This window comes from Bos javanicus, chromosome 4 (genome assembly GCF_032452875.1).
Source record: "Bos javanicus breed banteng chromosome 4, ARS-OSU_banteng_1.0, whole genome shotgun sequence".
NCBI classification, from domain to species: Eukaryota; Metazoa; Chordata; class Mammalia; order Artiodactyla; family Bovidae; genus Bos; species Bos javanicus.
Window position 1 is genome coordinate 5,852,904 of NC_083871.1, and position 22,799 is coordinate 5,875,702.

At 42.0% G+C, this 22,799-nt stretch overlaps 1 protein-coding gene across 8 annotated transcripts in view; it reads left to right on the forward strand.

The window, feature by feature from the left end:
- GRB10 (growth factor receptor bound protein 10) overlaps positions 1-22,799 on the forward strand; it is a 221,075-nt gene that overhangs the window by 100,713 nt on the left and 97,563 nt on the right. For 6 of the 8 annotated variants that reach the window (XM_061413316.1, XM_061413312.1, XM_061413313.1 and 3 more), the window contains one exon: positions 12,765-12,855. The exons of the other annotated variants lie outside the window; for them this stretch is intronic. In XM_061413316.1, the coding sequence (XP_061269300.1) occupies positions 12,765-12,855 (91 nt within the window). Of the gene's footprint in view, positions 1-12,764; positions 12,856-22,799 lie in introns of those variants that run through there. 8 annotated transcript variants of the gene reach the window in all.

Genomic DNA, 22,799 nt, shown 5'->3' on the forward strand with positions numbered 1-22,799 from the left:
TCCTGAGCCATACAGCAAATTCCCATTGGCTATCTATTTTACATATGGTAATATAAGTTTCCATGTTACTCTTTCCAAACATCTCACCCTCTCCTCCCCTCTCCCCATGTCCATATGTCTATTCTCTATGTCTGTTTCTCCATTGCTGCCCTGAAAATAAATTCTTCAGTACCATTTTTCCAGATTCCATATATATGTGTTAGAATATGATATTTATCTTTCTCTTTCTGACTTACTTCACTCTGTATAATAGGTTCTAGATTCATCCACTTCATTAGAACTGACTCAAAGGTGTTCCTTTTTATGGCTGAGTAATATTCCATTGGGTACATCTACCACAGCTTCTTGTATCCATTCATCTGTCGATGGACATCTAGGTTGCTTCCATGTTCTAGCCATTGTAAATAGTGCTGCAGTGAACAATGGGTTACATGTGTCTCTTTTAATTTTGGTTTCCTTAGGGTTTATGCCTAGGAGTCGGATTGCTGGGTCATATGGTAGTTTTATTCCTAGTTTTTTAAGGAATCTCCATACTGTCTTCCAGAGTGGCTGTGTCAATTTACATTCCCACCAACAGTGCAAGAGTGTTCTCCTTTCTCCACACACTCTCCAGCAGTTATTGTTTGTAGACACTTTGATGAGGGCCATTCTGACCGGTGTGAGGTGATATCTCATTGTAGTTTTGATTTGCATTTCTCTAATAATGAGTGATGTTGAGCATCTTTTCATGTGTTTGTTAGCCATCTGTATGTCTTCTTTGGAGAAATGTCTGTTTAGGTCTTTTTCCCATTTTTTGATTGGGTTGTTTGTTTTTCTGGCATTGAGTTGTATGAGCTGCTTGTGTATTTTGGAAGTTAATCCTTTGTCAGTTGTTTCATTTGCTATTATTTTCTCCCATTCTGAGGGTTGCCTTTTTTCACCTTGCTTAGAGGTTCCTTTGCTGTGCAAAAGCTTCTAAGTTTAATCAGGTCCCACTTGTTTACTTTCGTTTTTATTTCTGTTACTCTAGGAGATGGGTCAGTGAGGATCTTGCTTTGATTTATGTCATTGAGTGTTTCTGTTTTCCTTTAAGAGTTTTATAGCTTCTGGTCTTATATTTAGGTCTTTAATCCATATTGAGTTTATCTTTGTATACGCTGTTAGGAAGTGTTCTCATTTCATTCTTTTGCATGTAACTGTCCAGTTTTCGCAGCACCATTTATTGAAGAGGCTGTCTTTGCCCCATTGTATATTCTTGCCTCCTTTTTCAAAAATAAAATACCCATAGGTGCATGGGTTTATTTCTGGGCTTCCTATCTGGTTCCATTGGTCTATATTTCAGTTTTTATGCCAGTACCATACTGTCTTGATGACTGTAGCTTTATAGTATAACCTGAAGTCAGGAAGGTTGATTTCTCCAGCTCCATTCTTCTTTCTGAAGACTGCTTTGGCTATATGGGGTCTTTTGTGTTTCCATATGAATTGTGAAATTTTTTTGTTCTAGTTCTGTGAAAAATGCCTTTGGTAATTTGATAGGGATCGTGTTGAATCTGTAGATTGTGTTTGGTAGTATAGTCATTTTCACAATATTGATTCTTCCTACCTAGGAACATGGAATATCTCTCCATTGGTTTAAGTCATCTTTGATTTCTTTCATTAGTGTCTTATAATTTTTTGTGTACAGTTCTTTTGTCTCCTTAGGTAAGTTTATTCCTAGATATTTAATTCTTTTTGTTGCAATGGTGAATGGGATTGATTCCATAATTTCTCTTTAGGATTTTTCATTGTTAGTATATAGAAATGCAAGTGATTTCTGTGTATTGATTTTGTATCCTGCAACTTTGCTAAATTCACTGATTAGCTCTAGAAATTTTCTGATACTATCTTTAGGGTTTTCTATGTATGGTATCATGTCATCTGCAAACAGTGAGAGCTTTACTTCTTTTCTGATCTTTTATTTCTTTTTCTTCTCTGATTGCTGTAGCTTGGACTTCCAAACTATGTTGAATAATAGTGGGGAAGGTGGACACCCTTGTCTTGTTCCTGACCTTAGGGGGAATGCTTTCAGTTTCTCACCATTGAGAATAATGTTTGCTGTAGGCTTATTGTATATGGCCTTTCTATGTTGAGGTAGGTTCTTTCTATGCCCATATTTGGAAGAGTTTTAATCATAAATGAACGCTAAATTTTGTCAAAGGCTTTTTTCTTCATCTGTTGAGATGATCATATGGTTTTTATCTTTCAGTTTGTTAATATGGTATATCACATTGATTGATCTTAATATAGTGAAGAATCCTTGCATCCCTGGAATAAACCCAACTTGGTCATGGTGTATGAGCTTTTGACGTGTTGCTGAATTCTGTTGAGGATTTTTGCATTATGTTAATCAGTTGTATTCGCCTGTAGTTTTCTTTTTGTGTGTTGTCTTTGTCTGGTTTTGGTGTTAGGGTGATGGTGGCCTCATAGACTGAGTTTGGAAGTATTCCTTCCTCTGAAATTTTTTGAAAGAGTTTTAGAAGGACAGGCATTAACTCCTCTCTAAATGTTTGATAGAATTGTCCTGTGAAGCCATCTGGTTCTCGGCTTTTGTTTTTTGGGAGACTTTTGATCACAGCTTCAGTTTCAGTGCTTGTATTTGGGTTGTTCATAATTTCTGTTTCTTCCTTGTTCAGTCTTGGAAGATTGAACTTTTCTAAGAATCTCTCCATTTCTTCCAGGTTATCCATTTTATTACCATATAGTTGTTCATAATAGTCTCTTATAATCCTTTGTATTTCTGCATTGTCTGTTGTAACCTCTCCTTTTCCTTTTCTTTGTTGATTTGATTCTTCTCTCTTTTTTCCTTGACAAGTGTGCTTAAGGTTTGTTCAGTTTTGTCTATCTTCTTAAAGAACCAGCTTTTAGTTTTTATTAATCTTCACTAATCGTTTCTTTCATTTCTTTTTCATGTATTTCTGCTTGGATCTTTATGATTTCTTTCCTTCTACTAATTTTGGGGTGTTCTTCTTTTTCCATTTGTTTTAAGTGTAAAATTAGGTTGTCTATTTGATATTTTTCTTGTTTTTTGAGGTAGGATTATTTTGCTATAAATTTCCCTCTTATAACTGCTTTTGCTGCATCCCATAGGTGTTGAGTTGTGTTTTCATTGTCATTTGTTTCTAGACACTTTTTGATTTCCATTTTGATTTCTCCAGTATCCTGTTGGTTATTTAGAAACATGTTGTTTAATCCCCTTGTGTTTGTGTTTTTTACAGTGTTTTTCTTATAATTGATATCTAGTCTCATAGCATTGTGGTCAGAGAAGATGCTTGATACGATTTCAGTTTTATTAAATTTACTGAGGATGATTTGTGACCCAAGATGTGGTCTATCCTGGAGAATGTTCCATGTGCAATTGAAAAGAAGGGTTATTCTTCTGTATTTGGATGGCATGTCCTGAAGATATCAATGAGCGCCATCTCATCTTATGTATCATTTAAGACTTATGTTTCTTTATTAATTTTCTGTTTTGATGACCTGTCCATTGGTGTGAGTGGGGTGTTAAAAGTCTCCTACTATTATTATGTTACTCTCTATTTCTCCTTTTATGTCTGTTAGTGTTTGTCTTATGTATTGAGGTGCCCCCATGTTGGGTGCGTAGATATTTACAATTGTTATGTCTTCCTCTTGGATTGATCCCTTGGATCATTATGTAGTGTGCTTCCTTATTTCTTGTAATATTCTTTAAGATCTATTTTGTCTGATATGAGGATTGCTACTCCAGCTTTCTTTTACTTCCTATTTGCATGGAATATATTTTTCCATCCTCTCACTTTCAGTCTATATGTGTCTTATGGTCTGAAGTGTTTCTTGTAGACAGCATATATATGGGTCTTGTTTTTGTTTCCATTCAGCCAGTCTGTGTGTTTTGGTTGGAGCATTTAATCCATTTACTTTTAAAGTAATTATTGATATGTATGTTCCTATTGCCATTTTCTTAATTGTTTGGGGTTGATTTTATAGATCTTTTTCTTCTGTTGTATTTCTTGACCATATAAGTCCCTTTTACATTTGTTGTAAAGCTAGTTTGGTGGTACTGAATTCTCTTAACTTTTGCTTGTCTGAAAAGCTTTTTATTTCTCCATCAAGTTTGAATAAGATCCTTGCCAGGTACAGAATCTTGGTTGTAGATTTTTCCCTTTCAGTACTTCAAGTATATCCTGCCATTCCCTTCTGGCCTGCAGAGCTTCTGCTCAAAGATCAGCTGTTAAACATATGGGGTTTCCCTTGTATGTTACTTGTTGCTTTTCCCTTACTACTTTTAATATTCTTTCTTTGTGTTTAATCTTTGTTAGTTTGATTAGTATGTCTCTTGGTGTGTTTCTCCTTGGGTTTTTCCTGTATGGGACTCTTTGCACCTCTGGACTTGATTGACTATTTTCCTTTCCATGTTGGGGAAATTTTCAGCTATAATCTCTTCAAAGATTTTCTCATACTCTTTCTTTTTCTCTTCTTCTGGGACTCCTATCATGCAAATGTTGGAGTGTTTGATATTGTCCCTGAGGTCTCTGAGACTGTCCTCAGTTCTTTTCACTCTTTTACTTTATTCTGCTTTTCAGAAGTTATTTCCACCATTTTATCTTCCAGCTCACTGATTCGTTCTGCTGTTTCAGATATTCTGTTATTGTTTCCTTCTAGAGTATTTTTAATTTCAGTAATTGTGTTTTTGTCTCTGTATGTTTATTCTTTAATTCTTTTAGTTTTTTGTTAACTGATTCTTGCATTTTCTCCAGTTTGTTTTCAAGGTTTTTGATCATCTTTGCTATCATTATTCTGAATTCTTTTTCAGGTAGTTTGCATATTTCCTCTTCATTTATTTGGACTTCTGTGTTTCTAGTTTGTTCCTTCATTTGTGTAGTATTTCTCTGCCTTCTCATTATTATTTTTTTTAACTTATTGTCTTTGCAGTCTCCTTTTCCCAGGCTTCAAGGTTGAATTCTTTCTTCCTTTTGGTTTCTGCCCTCCTAAGGTTGGTCCAGTGGTTTGTGTATTTCATATAGGGTGAAATTTGTGCTGAGTTCCTCCCTCCCAACCCCTGCTGATGGGCAGGGCTGAGTGAGGTGGTAATCCTCTCTGCTGATGATTGGTTTTATATTTTTGTTTTGTTTGTCGTTTAGAGGAGGCATCCTGCACAGGGTGCTACTGGTGGTTGGGTGATGCCGGGTCTTGTATTCAAGTGGTTTCCTTTGTGTGAGTTCTCACTAGTTGATACTCCCTAGGGTTAGTTCTCTGGTAGTGTAGGGTCTTGGAGTCAGTGTTCCTACTTCAAAGGCTCAGGGCAGATCTCTTTTTGACATGGGTCAGTTCCTCCTTCAGCAGCTGCTAATGACCTCCATTAGCAAGAGTTTCTTTCTCTTGAATTCCTGGATGTGTTGGACATAAAATCGTGAAATCTTTTTCACATATTCACAGCCTTAGTGTCCATTCCAGAAAGCAGGAAGTCACACACACCTGATGAGACACAGTGACAGGTTTGGAGGCTGTTACTGTAGAAACTTTTAGCCGCCATTCTCCTCTCCTCATTTTTTTTAATGGGGTGTTTTTTTGTTTTTTGTTTTCTTTTTGCTACTCAGCTGCATAAGTTCTTTAGATATTTGGAGTATTCAGTTCAGTTCAATTCAGTCGCTCAGTTGTGTCTGACTGTGCAACCCCATGAATTGCAGCATGCCAGGCCTCCCTGTCCATCACCAACTCTCGGAGTTCACCCAAACTCATGCGCATCGAGTTGGTGATGCCATCCAGCCATCTCATCCTCTGTCGTCCCCTTCTTCACCTGCCCCCAATCCCTCTGCACCTTCCTCTGCATCCCCCAGGCCTTCTGCAGATGAGGAGGCTGTGTCCTGCAGAGAAGGATCCGTGCCTTCCTCTGTGCCCCCCAGGCCTTCTGCAGATGAGGAGGCTGTGTCCTGCAGAGAAGGGTCCGCACCTTCCTCTGCATCCCCCAGGCCTTCTGCAGATGAGGAGGCTGTGTCCTGCAGAGAAGGGTCCGCACCTTCCTCTGCATCCCCCAGGCCTTCTGCATATGAGGAGGCTGTGTCCTACAGGGAAGGATCCATGCCTTCCTCTGCATCCCCCGGGCCTTCTGCAGATGAGGAGGCTCTATCCTGCTGGCCTCCGGCCATGGCCCAGCTGTCTTGCCCTCCTGACTCATAAGGGAGCCATCCCTGACCAACCCGGGATGGCTCAACTAGCCCTGGAAGAGACCAGGCCAGCCAGCGAGAAGCCTTTGCGCTCACCCTAGCCTCCATCAGTGTGTGTCTGTGTCTCTTCCGTATACCTGGCCTTCCAGCCATGTGGGGAGTTTCTGTTCTTTACAGCCGTGACGCGCTTCTCCTGGCTGCCTTCATGCTCTGCCTTTAGTTTATAAACACCATCGTTTTCCATACTATTACATTTTTCTTGGCTTTGCAAGATAATGGAATGCTTGCCTGAAGCTTCTCTATGTTGACTTCTGCTCTCTGGATATGGCAGTTTTATATATGAACAAACAAGGCATTTGTCAAGATTCTGTTCTTACTGCTGTAATTTGTCATGCAAACCTGCCAGATTTCCAATGTTACTTTAGGTATAAAGTTGCCAGATAAAGTATAGCATGCCCAGTTAAATTCAGATAAACCACAAACTTTTTTTTTTTTAATAAGCCCAATGTAACATTTGTGACATACTTACACCAAAAAAACTACTAGTTGTTTGTCTGACATTCAGGTTTCACTGAACATCCTGTATTTTTATTAGCTAAATCTGATCACACTATTTAAACAAGTTTGCCTTTAACTTAGGTTGGAAGGTGACTTGTCTTAGGAGCAAGGTCTCAGTGGGGTCTGGTGTGCTCGTCAGTGGAAAGGGGTGTTTTCAGGAGGGCAGTGTGTCAGCGCCTGGCTGGACTGGGTCTCAGACTGGTGTGTCCACCAGAAACCCCCAGTGCTTATGTACTCAGCGGGTCATGCCAGCCCCCAGGATGCATGGAGTGGGGGGTGGGGCTCAACTTCCTGGTTTATGCTCTATGCTTATGTGGTCTGCTTTTAATCGGATGGCCCACCCGCAACCTTCATATTAGTAATGGGTAACCATTACTTAAATGTAAGGAAATATTCTGGACAAGAAGTTTTAATAGTTTAAGTAAACTTTTGTTACCAAATGCAAGTTTGTCTGCTAGATGCACAGGGAGGCCTAACAATATTGAAACATCAGAATTTTGGGAGCAGCGAAAGGTTTATTGCAGGACTATGCAAGGGAGGCCTGGCATGCTGCAATTCATGGAGTCGCAAAGAGTTGGACACGACTGAGCGACTAAACTGAACTGAACTCATGCAAGATGAGTGGCTCATGCCTCTCAAAACCATGAACTCCCCGAAGGGTTTCAGCAAAGCGTTTTTAAAGGCTAGATGAGGGAGAGGGGTGGTGGCTGTTGCAGAGTTTTTGGTGTCAGACTACTTTGTTCTTGCAGCTGTCCACGTAGGTCAGGTCACAATGTTCCTGTAAACCTCCAGCAAGACAAATGTTATTCTCCTGCAATTTTTTGTCTCTATATTAATGGAAGAGTGTTATTCCCTTAAGTCTGAGCCTTGAGAATGGGCTATCCTGTGTATTTCAGATTATAAGCCACGTTCTTAGCTGGAGGCAAGAGCAATAGCATACAAAAGTAAAAGAAATAGGTCTAATATGAGGTCAAATTTGTTCTTTCCTGTGATACTTTTTTTAACTTCATTATTATTTATTTATTGTTTTAGAAAATTTTTATTGGGGCAGAGTTGCTTTACAGTGTTGTGTTCCTGCTGTACAACAAAATGAGTCAGCTACATGAAGACATACCCCCGCTCTTTTTCTGGGTTTCCTTCCCACCTAGCTCGCCACAAGCACTGAGTAGAGTTCCCTGCGCTATGCCGTCTCTTCTCACCAGTTATCTGTTTTATATACGAAGAGCGTATTTGTCAATCCCAGTCTCCCCGTTCCTCCCACCACCCCGACCTTTCCTCTCTTGATGGTCATATTTTTATTGCCTATGTCTGTGTCTCTATTTCAGCTTTGCAAATAGGTTCATCTGTACCATTTTTCTAGATGTCTACGTATGTATGTTAATATGCAGTATTTGATTTTCTCTTTCTGACTTACTTCACTGTGTATGACAGCCTCTAGATCCATCTACATCTCTGCAAAGGGCAAAATTCCATTGCTTTTTATGGCTGAGTAATATTCCATTGTATACCTGCATCACGTCTTCTTTATCCAGTCATCTGCCGATGGCCATCTAGGTTGCCTCTGTGTCTTGGCTGTTGTAAATAGTGCTGCAGTGAATATTGGGGTGCATATGTCTTTTGCAATTACGGTTTTCTCTGGGTCTGTGCCCGGGAGTGGGATTGCTAGGTCATATGGTAGTTCTGTTTTTAGTTTTTTTATTGTTGATACTACTTACTTAGAAGAAAACAGCTGAGGAGTTCACATCAAAGCAGCAAAAGGGGAAAGATGCTGATAATGAACATGCCAGGCAGCTGTGAGCGTGGAAACCTGGGTGCTCACCCAGGAAGAGGCAGCTCTGTGTCTCTGAGAGGATGCCGAACCCTTGTCTGCGTAGGTTGTAATGTGTGATGAGAGTGAAGATTGAGTGATAAATGGGCCTGTATGGACTGGTCAGTTTATGGCCTCATCTTTTTGTGCCCTGCCATATAAATGGCAGAGAAATGAAAGGGAATGCTTCTGGTTGGAGAAGAAACCAGGACAACACATAAAGGATGTTATTTATTTTTCTTTATAATGAGTGAAAGCAGTTCTCAAGGTGAAAATAATAAACCTAAAACAAAAGTTCAGGAAACTTGGCTGCATTGAGTTAAACTCTGAGAATCAAAAATATGAGTAAATTTCAAACAAGGTGGGAAAATTACTCGCTACAAAAGGGATCAAGCTTTGTTTCTTATTATTTTAAAGAGCTTATCCTGGAAGCATTAAGAAGCAGACTGATGATGTTTCTGGTGAGCCGGGACCGCCCAGGCGTCCTGCAGGGGTCGTGTAGCCCATCTTCTAGATTTGCCACCTAACCCAGCAAGTCTGGACACTGGCCCTAAACCCTCAGCTGGGTGATGGTGTGAGGCTCCTTCATGGAGGGCTGGACTGGGAAAACCTGCACTGCTCCAGCTGGCCTGTCACAGGATAATCCAGAAGGAGAAAGACAAAGGGCTGATATTCAACTCCATTATTTAAGACCTTCTTGTGAAAACCACTGCCTGCCTCTGGGATTGGCAAGAAAAAGTTCCAAAATTGTTACCTTCCACCTGCCGGTACCTGGGAACTGGGAAGGCAGCTGTTCTGTTTCCAGTGGAGGGTAACCTGGGAATGAGAGCTGGACAGTGTATCCAGACTCAAAACAAAAAGCACATAACTTTTGACCTGCTCCTTCTACTCTGGGGATTCTAAGAGAACGATCAGAAATGTGGACAAGTTCTATGCACAAAGGTGTTTGTTTGATTGTATTTATATTACCCGAAATTTGCAAATGACTGAAAGTGTTTCCAAGAGTAGTTTAGAATCTGGAAAAATGATACTTACCATTTTTTTTTAAAAAAGAACATTTTGTGATGTAAATTGGGGGAAAATTTACATTTTTTCAGAACAGAAAAGTGTTTATACCCTATGATATGCACAGTGTCCAGCTGTGCGTGGTGAAGGTGCAAAACTCAGAAGAATGCTGCCTTACTCCACTGTCATGGGTCGCTGTTCTTCAGGTACTCAGTCATGTCTGACTCTGTTCGACCCCAAGGACAGCAGTACGCCAGGCTCCCCTGTCCTTCACTGTCTCCCGGAGTTTGTTCATATTCATGTCCATAGAATTTAGGCGAATTTTTATTTCTACTTTGTATTTTCAAATACTTATATGGGTAGTTTTAAAATTGGGGGAAAAAGGAAAAATATTTCTCTCAGATGGTAAAGGCTGACTGAACGGAGAACACTGGACTGTGGAGCTGTAGAAGTGGGTGGGTGACCTTAGATGGGGAGACTGCTGAATCCGGGGGCGGGCAGGGACCAGTCGGCTCTCTAGGCTTGGCAATCTAGCTCTATTCTCAGCACCTCAGGGGGGTCTTACCAGCATCCCTTTGGCTCCCAGATACCATGTCCTCGAAACCAATTTCTCCCTTCTTTCCTAATCAAAAACTTAAATTTCTTAACAAATTGTACATTTGCCAGTAGGGTATTAATGAAAGAAATCATGTTACACGGCTACTTAATGTGGTATGCTAGAATTTTGAAAGGGCTGTTGGGGAATGTTTGTTGCCATGGAAATTTTTGAAAAGATGCGTTAAAATACAGCAGTGGGTGTCATGATGGTGATTCCGTTCTTATCAGGATCATTTGTAACCCCCATGTGATTCAAATGTAGCATAGACGCCGTCCCTAAATAATTCAGACATTGCATCTGCGCATACCCTGTGTGTGGACTTTTGTTTTCCTCTGAAAGAACAGATCAAAAACTGATTGGATAACATCCATGGGTGAAAGAAAGAGGTTCATTTTAATTTTTATCTTTATCCTTTTCTTTAGCATCTGTGTGTACTCAGTCACTCAGTCATGTCTGAATGCGACCCCATGGACTGTTGCCCACCAGGCTCCTCTGTCTATGGGATTCTCCAGGCAAGAATCCTGGAGTGGGTTGCCATTTCCTCCTCAAGGGGAGCTTCCCAACTCAGGGACTGAACCTGTGTCTCTTGCATCGCCTGCACTGGCAGGTGAATTCTTTACGCTGGCACTACCTGGGAAGTCCCTTAGCATCTAGATTTTCCTAACAGGCAAGTGTTACATCTGTGGTTTTAAAAACCGAAAGAGAGCTGGCCATTCCTTTCGAAGGGAGAGAACAGAGAGAAGGAAGCAAGTGAAAGTCTCCCTCCTTCAGAGGTCTTTGTCTGCTCTTCCCAGGTTTTCTGGAGGGAGGTGTGAAGGCCACTGTGCCTTCCCGGGGAGCAAGCATCTCCTTCCCTCCTGGGCTCTCTGAGCAGTGCTCCCCACGGTGGCCCCCAGCAGAGTGTGGACCAGACCCACCCTGTGGACAGAGAGTGGAGTCACAACCGTCCCCTCTCACTCAGGCAGACAGAGGCTCTGGGTGCAGAAGCCACTGACTAGGGGGCATTCAGGCCCTGAAGCATCTGTCAGAATGATGTGCTTTTTTGGAGTTTCTTGGGCAGCATGGGAGGGAAGGCATGTGTGCTCTGAAGCCCGGCTGCCTGGGCTCCAGTCTCAGGGCTGCCTCTAGTCATGGGGTGGTGCTGGGGGGCTGTGCCTTCTGTAGCCAGCTGGCAGAGGAAGCGCCGCAGGATGCTGGCGCTCATGGACTGGGGGCATCTCGCACCTGCAGAGCTTTGCAGTACTAGGAAGGGGAGGTTGCTGATGGCACCTGCTTGTGTGTTCATGTTAATTTTTATTAATAGGTTTTTCCATGAAAATCTTATACTTTCTGACACAGTTCTAAAACCTAATTACAGAGATAAAACGTGCATTATAATAATTCCCAAAGTTTCTTTAATCTGCCAGAGAAATTTGCTATCTCTTCACCCCAGGTTAATCACTGCTAATATTTTCCTCTCGGCATGTAAAGAGTTTACAGGCCCATTTTCCACATCTTATTGAGTCTTTCATTGGATTGATTATAATCCCACGAAGAGGTTTTTCTGGAGTTGTGGGCTTGGTTTTAAGTTACTGTTTTAACTTTTACTGAAAATTTTTATCTTTACCTGAGGTCTGAAAAGTGCCACTGAATATTTACACCATTATGTATAAAATAAATGACCAACCAGCACCTACTGTGTGGCTCAAGGAACTCTACTCAGTATTCTGTAATAACCTATAAGGGAAAAGAATCTGAAAAAGAATGAAGATCTGTATAACTGCATCACTTTGCTGTGCACCCAAAACTAACACAGTAAATCAACTAGACTCTGATAAAAATTAAAAAAAAAAAAAAAAAAGAGAGAGAGAGAGAAAATACTGAATACAAACCAGACAGTAGAGAGGATCAAAAATGCTATAAAGTTATCCTCTGAAAATATCAATAAAATGTTTATCTCACTAATCAATGAAATGAATCAAGAAAAATCCTACCAACAACTAATAACAGCAAAATAATAGTGATGTCTCTTCAGATCATAAAATCAGAGGGTGTTTTGACAATAAATTTGAAATTTTAGATGAAAATAGGCAAACTCCTATAAAAATATAACTTATTAAAACTGGTGTAAGAAAAAGTTTTAGTCTGAATAAATCTATAATATTAGAAAAAAAATTGTTTTAATGCCTCTGAGCTGCTGATGCTTTGTGGAGGGTCTGGTTATAAAATGGTCGTTGGGTGTTTGCGTCCCAGGGGACAGACCGCCCAGGGCGTGATCACCGGTAATTGTTACAGAAAATCCTGTGCTCCACGGAATGCTAATTCTCTGCACTCATGGCTTAAATCCTGCCGTTGACTATAATTCTTTTTGAATTGCTATTCAGGGAAAGCAATTTAAGCCAGAAAACAAGAGTAACTTTTCTTCCAACTCCCTTGCCAAGCAGGCTGTCCATTCTCGTGGTTAATTTTCCTTTTACAGTGTGTTTTAAACAACTGTCATTTAAAGTGAAAAAAAGTAAAAATTGGAAGGAAGGAAGAACTGGGGGAAGAAAAGCAGTGCTGGGGGTGGTGAGTGTGACAAGTGTGAAGTGAGGGTGGTGGGTGTGGCGGGTGTGGAGTGCTGCCTCTGACCAGAGCCTTTCCATACCCATCTCTGCAGGATAAGGTGGAGCAGACACCTCCTCAGCGTCCTGGGGAGCTGGCAGGACCTGGCTTCCCAGCGCCGCCCGACCGGCTGGCGAGCCACCAAGGTAAGGATGGAGCCGAGTGCTCCCCTGACCCAGGCTGTGATTCCCGTTATATTGTGCAGCGGTGCTCAGCATCGCAGTCTTAGGAATCCATTCCTGGCACTGACGTAAGAAGATGCTGGTCTCAGCTCGACTTTACCCCTTTAAGGAAAACACATTTTGTAAAAGAGAGGTACTTGGTTATATGTTCATAGAGTTTTCTTTCAATGAGCCGACTCCAGTGATTGAAACTTAAAAATCTATTTCATGTGAGTTTTCCCAGGATTCAACTTAAGCATAACCTTAAAGGCATATTCAGGGCTCCTCCATGGGGAGATCTTCTTAGTTTTTGGCATTTATTGGCAGTGAAACTATTGTGATGGCCAAAAAATTAATTCGGTTATTGAATTCATTGTTCACTGTGGTTCTCAGTGAAAATGAAAAATGTGTCCTTTAGTTAAGACCGAATGAAATTTTTTTTTTTTCCCCCTGAATGAATTTTTTGGCCACTCTGATAGTCTTGCTTATATGCACTTGGCGGCTGTTTACCTAGCCAGGTAGAGATGCCTTCTATTCCTTCTGGTGAATTTCTGATGGACTCACCATGGGGGAGGAGGGAATGTCTTAAAGAGATACAAGGACTTAGTAAATTAGGTCTCATAAGCCCAAGCTTTGATGTAGTCCAGGGTTTAGGAAGAGAATTGTTCTGATCGTGTGATGGGACAGGAAAAAGCACACAAGGGGCGCTTTAGATGATTAGAGCGCTTTGCTTTTGGCTGCGCTGGATCTGCATTGCTGCACATGCACTTTCTCTGGTTGCGGTGAGCGGGGACTCCTCTCTAGTCCCGGTGTGGGGGCTTCTTGTTGGGGTGGCTGCTCTTGTTGCAGCTCACGGGCTGTAGGTGTGCAGGTGTCTGTAGCTGTGGCTCATGGGCCCTGGACTGTGGGATCCAGTAGCCGAGGCGCACAAGCTCAGTTGCCCCATGGCAGGTGGTATCTTCCAGGACCAGGAATCGAACCTGGATGCAGCGTGTCCCCTGCATTGCCAGGGAGATCCTTAACCACTGGACCACTAGGGAAGTCCCTGTTGGAGAGTTTAAGTAGCAGAAATTGTAGGGTTTAGAGCTGGTAGAGGTTAGAATACTTAGGTTTTCTTAATTACCTAAGGAGAAAGAGAGTGAAATTTAGCAATAGTAAAGTCAGGGAGGTGACCATGAAGTCAAAAGGATGTGTTCTCAAGTATTAGAAGATTTGTAAAAGCAGTCAGGACTCCTGTGTCAAGCATAACTGTAGGGTCCCCTTTCAGAAGACCTTTGCAGTAGGTGATACAAGGGTAGGAGTACCAGTTTGATCATGTTGGCTTTGAAACTTAGGGAAGATTCCATTTCTCTGCTAACAGGGAGTGAGTGAGCTGGGGTCTGCCCTGACTTGGGAACTGCAGCCAGGCATGGGGAAGTGAGCAGACGTGACTCCATGGTGAACTCAGCTTCCCAGAGAGGTCAGGCCCATCGTGACATGGACCACCTTCCCCTTCCATCCTCAGTCAGTCTGCAGACACAGCCCACAAAACAGGAAAGCCAAGGGGACTCCGCCTGGCTCACACAAGTTGGAGCTGTCTGCAGAGCAGTGAGTGATGCTGACGCCATGCCCAGTGGGCTGCAGGCTCCAAAGGCACCACTGATGGCGGGCAGTTCAGGCCCCAGGGAACAGTAGGGACCAAACTCATACAGCTCGCTGGGAGCTAGGGCAGGGTACACCTCAACCTGCGCCTGAAAGACCCTGGAAAATGGTCCTAGGCAGAGACCCACAGCACCCCAGACTCCCCTGAGGAGCACCCCTGAGCACTCCAAGCCCTAAGCACTTGGGAGGATGGGCAGGGAACACACAAGCCCAGTGCAGCATAGATGCCCCTGCAAGCCAGCATCCCCAGCATGGGCAGCTGTCTACTAGTAGGCACTGCAGCTCCTGGGATGGTGAGAGCGCCACTTTACACACACAGATGAGTGTGTCTGTAATGCCCTGGAGATGAATGCAAGAATAACATCCACCAAGGAGGACAAGAAACTATGAAATATGATGGGAAGAAATGAAACAAGAAGATGGGGACCCTGAGAAGTTTGGGAAATGAGATGAATAGCCATTGCCATTTCCAAAATGCTGGATTTGGTCTAAAAAGAATGGGTGAGCTTGAGTCACCTCCCTCCAGCACTGGACACAGTCACCGACACCCATGGGGACAGGAGAGTGGAAGGTGTGGGGATGGGATTTGAAGAGATGCTGGTGGAGAATGGGCCAGAACTGAGAAGACAGAATCCCAGCTGCACTCAGAAGACTAAGAGGAAAAATGGAGATTCACCCACATCCAAGAGTGTTTTGCATTATTCTGGAAAATGGAAGACAAAGAGAAACTCTGAAGGGAAACGACAGATTTCCCAGCCCAGGAATGGCCGATGGACGGATGGGTGATGTGGGCCCTATAGGAGCCAGAGAATGATACTGGAGTTTGTCAAGCTGTTGAGGGAAAAAGATCTGTTCATCTAAAATTTTATACCACCATCTCGTGAAAGCAAAACAAAGCTTTCAGATGAAGATTGAGGCAGTTTGCTACTAGTGAGAGAGACAGTGCACTAAGTCGTGTCCGACTCTTTTGACCCCATGGACTGTAGCCTGCCAGGCTCCTCTGTCTATGGGATTCTCCAGGCAAGGATACTGGAGTGGGTTGCCATTTCTTTGCTACTGGTAATCCTCACTAGAAGAGTGAATAAAAGTTGTACTTCTAGGAGAAGAAATATGAGTGGTGAGGAAGGCCCGAAGCATGAGAACGATAACAAACTGAGACAGGGGTTCTGAGTCTTGAGTTGGATTCCATGTGGATTGTTCGAATAAGGTAAAACTAAAACTTTGGGTATTTAGCCAGTGGGATTGTGTGTTTAAATGTGTGGTCAAATCATAATAAGACTTTAGTTAGGGTAAGAAGATTGTAGAGTAATTGAGACTACATGAGGAAAAAAAGATAGTTATGTGTTTCAAAATATTGTTGTTGTTGTTCAGTCTCTAAGTCTTTGTGACTCCATGGAATGCAGCAGACCAGGCTCCTCTGTCCTTCACTATCTCCTCAAATTCATGTCCATTGAGTTCGTGATGCCATCCAACCATCTCATCCTCTGTTGTCCCCTTCTCCTCCTGCCCCCAGTCCCTCCCAGCATCAGGGTCTTTTCCAATGAGTCGGCTCTTCACATCAGGTAGACAAAGTATTGGAGCTTCAGCTTCAGCATCAGTCCCTCCAATGAATGTTCAGGATTGATTTCCTTTAGGATTGACTGGCTTGACCTCCTTGCTGTCCAAGGGACTCTCATGAGTCTTCTCTAGCACCACAATTTGAAAGCATCAATTCTTCAGCGCTCAGCCTTCTTTATGGTCCAACTCGAACATCCGTACATGACTACTGGAAAAACCATAGCTTTAACTGTACGAACCTTGGTTGACAAAGTGATGTCTCTGCTTTTTAATACGTTGTCTAGGTTTCTCAATATTAGATGCAACTAAATTATTGATTATAATTAAGAATATGTGTAGGCTTCCCTGGTGGCTCAGAGGATAAAGTGTCTGCCTGCAATGCAGGAGACCCGGGTTTGATCCCTGGGTTGGGAAGATCCCCTGGAGAAGGAAATGGCAACCCACTCCAGTACTCTTGCCTGGAGAATCCCATGGGCAGAGGAGCCTGGCAGGCTACAGTCCATGGGGTCGCAAAGAGTCAGACACGACTGAGCGACTTCACACACACACAAGAATATGTCTATAATCTAGTTTATGTCCTAGCAGGAAAAAAATATAAGGGAATCTATATTTTATTAAAAAAACAAGCAACATCAAGCAAAAAAGGAATAAAAACAAGATATGAACTAAAAAGGATGTCAAACAAGGTATGAAATATGAGGTGTAATTCCAAGAATACCTCTAACAGTATTGATAGGTTCAAATTAGTAGAAATACACAGAACCCTGCACCTAAGAGACAGACTGATTCTTCTCTAAAATCTGTATAACTCTAAAAAGTTGACCATATATGGGAAGTTGAACTAAATTTTAAGCCGTCCATTTCATGCATGCCATGGTCTTTGACCCAGCATGATTAAATCTGAAGTCAAGAGAAAAAGTTCAAAACAAAATGTGTAAGCATATTTGTGTACACATAACTTTACCACATGTGCACGAAGAGCAAATCACTGAAAATACCAGTTGCTTAGAACTGAATAAAAAGGACATCTATTATAGATTGAGAAGTTATATAGTGCTACCAAAATGGTGTTTAAAACTAAATTTCTGATCTTTGAAAGGAGGAAAAATTGAAATTAGAAGAATGAAAGGTGAATAACTCTAAGGAATGTAGAAGGAAGTCACTACAAAAATTAAGATCAGAAATTACTGAAATGATGAAGAAAATATCAATAGACAGGAACAGAACCAAAGCCAGTGTTTTCCTAAAATCTACCAAAATCACAAATGCTCAGGGGGAAGAAGGACATACAGGAGAATCATATGAACAGCAGGTCAGAGATTAAAAAAGTAAAATAAGAAAACCATGAATGACTTTATGCCAGTAAATGTGAAATTATGCAGTAAATGGATAATTAATATACTGCAAAGATATACAAACAAAATTGCAACACCAAATGCTGGAGAGAATATAGAGCAACAGGAGCTCTTATCTTTGCTGGTGGGGATGCAGAATGGTGCAGCCACTCTGGAGGATGGTTTGAAAGTTTCTTACAAACAAACCATCTTCCTACCATATGAAACAGCCAGTCATGTTCCCTGGTATTTGCTCAAAGGAGTTGAAAATTTTTATCCACATGAAAATTTGCACACAGATATTTATAGCAGCTTTATTCATAATTGCCAGAACTTGGAAGCAACCAAGATGTGTCCTTCAGTAGGTGAATGGAAAAATAAAACGTGGGACACCCAGACAACGCACTATTATTCAGGGCTGAAGATAAATGAGCTACGAAGCCATGAAAAGACGCAGACAATCTTAACTGCATATTACTAAGTAAAAGAACCAGTCTGAAAAAGGCTGCATGCAGTGCAAATCTAACTATATGATACTCTGGAAAAGGTAAAACTATGGAGATGGTTTAAAAGAAAAAAAAAAAATCAGTGATAGCCAAAGGCAGCTGTGGGGAAAGATGAATAGGCGGAACAGAGAGGATTTTTAGGGCAGTGAAAATACTCTGTGTGATATAACGCTGGACATCATCACTTCCCTGGTAGCTCAGCTGATAAAGAATCTGTATGCAGTGCAAGAGACCCTGGTTCAATTCCTGGGGCAGGAAGATCTCTGGAGAAGAGATAGGCTACCCACCCCAGTATTCTTGGGCTTCCCTGGTGGCTCAGACAGTAAAGAATCTACCTGCAATGCGGGAGACCTGGGTTTGATCATTGGCTTGGGAAGATCCTGTGGAGGAGGGCATGGCAACCCATTCCAGTGTTCTTGCCTGGAGAAGTCCATGGACAGAGGAGCCTGGTGGGCTGCAGTCCATGGAGTTGCAAAGACTCAGACATGACTGCATGACTAAGCACAGCACATCACAATGGGCACATTTATTCAAAACCATAGAGTGCACCAAAATTCACCAAGAGTGAACCCTAAGGTCTGCTCTAGACTTTGCGTGATTACGATGTATCAGTGTTGGTTTATCCTTGGTAAAAAAGGTACCATTCTGGTGAGAGATGGGGATCATGGAAGGGTGGCTATGCATGTATGGGGGTCAGAGATAAATGGGAAATCCCTGAATCTCCCTTTCAATTTTGTTGTAAACCTGAAACTGCTCTAGAGAAAAGTCTTTAAAAAGACAACAAAACTGGTTGCATATGAAAGAAGAAATAGCTTAGAGATTACCTTTGAAAACCAAGCATTTTTCTTCTGTGCCATGTGAATTAAACATTGTTGACCTGATGGAAAATACAGCTCTGTGAGTAGACAGCACTGAAACATTTTAGGTGGAGAATCCTGAGGAAATAGTGAAGAGAGTTGAAAAAGAAGAAACATAGTGGACTCCTGGAGAAATACAAAATTTTATTAAAGAAAGAACCCTGACAGACGGAGTCCCTTAGAACTTCCACCTCCTCAAAAATGCTCAGGGAGTTCTGCAGATGAGTGTCACGAAGCCTTCAAATAAAATATCCTGTCTCTATTTATGCCAGTGGCTGAAGAGAGAGGGCACGTGCTTTTCTGCCCATTTTATAATGTTCTGTAATTTTGCAAGAGACAGTCCAAGAAATTCAAGTACAGACCTATTTCGCATATTAACAAACAACTAGAAAGTCTGGATACCATTGATGAATCGAGTTTACCAGTTTAACTTAAATAAAACAGAAACAAATGTTATGACCAGGTTGGGTTTATCATAATAATGTAAGGATGCTTTCCATCATTAGACTGAACACATTTAACATTCAAAAAGATTAAAGGAAAAGAAAATGATCATCTTACTGGAAACAAAAAGATTAACAAAGTTCACCCACTCATATAACAAGAAACAGACAATAACAACCACGCACTTTATATTATTATATATAAAGCAGGACAGATCTTCCTCAACTTACATACCCCTGTAAACTGATTGCAAGTTGACAACATCATTGTCAGAAATGCCTTTAATATACCTAACTCACCAGAGCTTAGCCTCATCCACCTTAAAGGTTTTCAGAAGAGTTACATTACAGTTGGACAAAGTCTAACACAAAGCAATTTCATAATGAACTATCTCACCTAATTTATTGAATGCTTAGAAGTGAGTGGCAGAACAGGTGTCTCAGTCCGGGTGGTTGTAAGTGTACCGATGGTTTCCCCTTGTAACTGTAGGGGCTGCCTGGGTGCTGAGGCTCACTGCTGTGCGTCACAAGAGAGGGTTAGACAGCGTGTCACTAGCCTGGGAAAGGTCAAAGCTCAGAACTCACAGTGCAGGTTCCATTGAATGTGCATCACTCTCACCACGGTGAAGTCGAAAACCAGTAAGTGGAAGTACATTAAGTCAGGGGCTGTCTGTATTGAAAGAAACCGCTGTGACCTGTTTTTTTTTAAAAAATATCTATTTATTTATTTGACCTGGGAAAAATTTATTTATTTGGCCTGGGAAACCAGTCAATCCTAAAGGAAATCAGTCCTGACTCTCATTGGAAGGACTAATGCTGAAGCTGAAACTCCAGTACTTTGGCCATCTGATACAAAGAACTGACTCATTGGAAAAGACCCTGATGCTGGGAAGGATTGAAGGCAGGAGGAGAAGGGGACGACAGAGGATGAGATGGTTGGATGGCATCACCAACTCGATGGACATGAGTTTGAGCAAGCTCCGAGAGTTGGTGATGGACAGGGAAGCCTGGTGTGTTGCAGTCCATGGGGTCACAAAGAGTTGGACACGACTGAGCAACTGAACTGGACTGATTTATTTCGCTTTCCTGGGTCTTAGTTGAGGCATGTGGGATCTTTCAGTTGTAGCATGTAGAATCTGTTTTCCTGACCAGGGATGAAACCTGGGCCCCCTGCACGGGAAGAGCAGAGTCTTAACTAGTGGACCACTCAGGAAATTCAAAAACCTCCGCAAGCTGTTTAAAGTCCACCGAAGAAGAAGAGGAGAGTGAAAAAGCTGGCTTAAAGCTCAGCATTCAGAAAACGAAGATCATGGCATCCGGTCCCATCACTTCATGGGAAATAGATGGGGAAACAGTGGAAACAGTGTCAGACTTTATTTTGCGGGGCTCCAAAATCACTGCAGATGGTGACTGCAGCCATGAAATTAAAAGACGCTTACTCCTTGGAAGGAAAGTTATGACCAACCTAGACAGCATATTCAAAAGCAAAGATATTAGTTTGCCAACAAAGGTCTGTCTAGTCAAGGCTGTGGTTTTTCCAGTGGTCATGTGAGAGTTGGACTGTGAAGAAAGCTGAGCGCTGAAGAATTGATCCTTCCGAACTGTGCTGTTGGAGAAGACTCTTGAGAGTCCCTTGGAGACTCTCAAGGAGATCCAACCAGTCCATCCTGAAGGAGATCAGTCCTGGATGTTCATTGGAAGGACTGATGCTGAAACTGAAACTCCAATACTTTGGCCTCCTCATGGGAAGAGTTGACTCATTGGAAAAGACTCTGATGCTGGGAGGGATTGAGGGCAGGAGGAGAAGGGGACGACAGAGGATGAGATGGCTGGATGGCCTCACTGACTTGATGGACATGAGTTTGAGTGAACTCTGGGAGTTGATGATGGACAGGGAGGCCTGGCGTGCTGCGAATCATGGGGTCACAAAGAGTCAGACACGACTGAGTGACTGAACTGAAATGAAGATGTATAGAACCAGCATCCATGATGGAGAAATATTGGAGTATGTCCCTGAAAATCAGGAATGACAGGAAGGACTGCTGTCACAAGAGGTCTTCACCAGTATCATAAACAAACACAAAATGAGAAATACAAACACCGAGAGGAAGAAAGGAAATCAGTGCCTTTCTGCAAATGACACTATTATCCATGTAGAACACCCATTTAAACCATTCAAACTGGTGGATAAGTGAGATAAACAGATAAAATTTAATAATACCTTGTGCAACAGCTTCCCTGGTGGCTCAGTTGGTAAAGAATCTGGCGGTATAGGAGACCTGGATTTGATCCCTGGGTGGGGAAGATCCCCTGGAGAAGGAAATGGCAACCCACTCCAATATTCTTGCCTGGTTAAATCACATGGAGAGAGGAGCCTGGTGGGCTATAGTCCATGAGGTCACAAGAGTCAGGCACAACTGAATGACTATACCAACAACAATGCAAATAGAAATCCCACTTTACATAATTATGAAAATTTAAGGTATCTAGAAATAAATTCAACTAGATTACTTGACATTGTTAAAGGACATAAAAAAGACCTGAATAAGTGGAGACTAATCATATATTCACAAATCATAAGACAAATCATGAGAGTGTTACATCTTCCCAAGTTTAAATTTAGTGCAGCTGAAACCAAGTTTTGAATCGTTTTGGTGTGACTTGACAGATGGCTCTTTCCTCTAATATGGACGAGTGAAAGCCAATAACAGCAGAGACAAATCAGAAGATGAGCAAAGCACATGGAGACAGAAAAGGGTGATTCTCACCATTAGGTAGCAAGGCTGCTTGTGAGGCATTGCCGTTAGCAAAGCATGTTGTTGTGTCAAGGGTGGACAGATAGACATCCCCTAAAGAGACCCACACAGTTACAGAAGCAGCACCCCACAGAGGAATTGTGGCAGATCCTGAGGATAGGGGGCCTGAGACTCCTCCAGAGTTGAGCGAGGACAGGAGTTGGGGGACCTCCTGGGTCCCTGCCATCCATGATCCACAATCATCAATTTCAGGTCAGTGACTCTTTAAAAACAATACTTTTATGTCTTTTCTAATAGGAAGAACTAATGGGAAGTGAGCATCTTTATACCTTCAGGCTGAGAAGGAAGTTTCTAAATAAGACTATTGTTGTTTAGTCGCTAAGTTGTATTCAGCTCTTTGTGACCTCATGGACTGCAGCATGCCAGGCTTCCCTGTCCTTCACTATCTCCCGGGGTTTGCTCAAACTCATGTGCATTGAGTTGGTGATGCCATCCAGCCATCTCATCCTATGCTGCCCTCTTCTCCTGCTCTCAATCTTTCTCAAAATCAATGTCTTTTCCAATGAGTAGACTCTTTGCATCAGGTGGCCAAAGTATTAGAACTTCAGCATCAGTCCTTCCACTGAATATTCAGGGTTGATTTCCTTTAGGATTGACTGATTTAATCTCCTTGCAGTCCAAGGGACTCTTAAGAATCTTTTCCAGGACCACAATTTGAAAGCATCAAGTCTTTGGTTCTCAGTCTTCTTTATGGTCCAACCCTCACTTATGTACATGACTACTGGAAAAGCCATAGGTTTGAGTATACAGACCTTTGTCAGCAAAGTAATGTCTC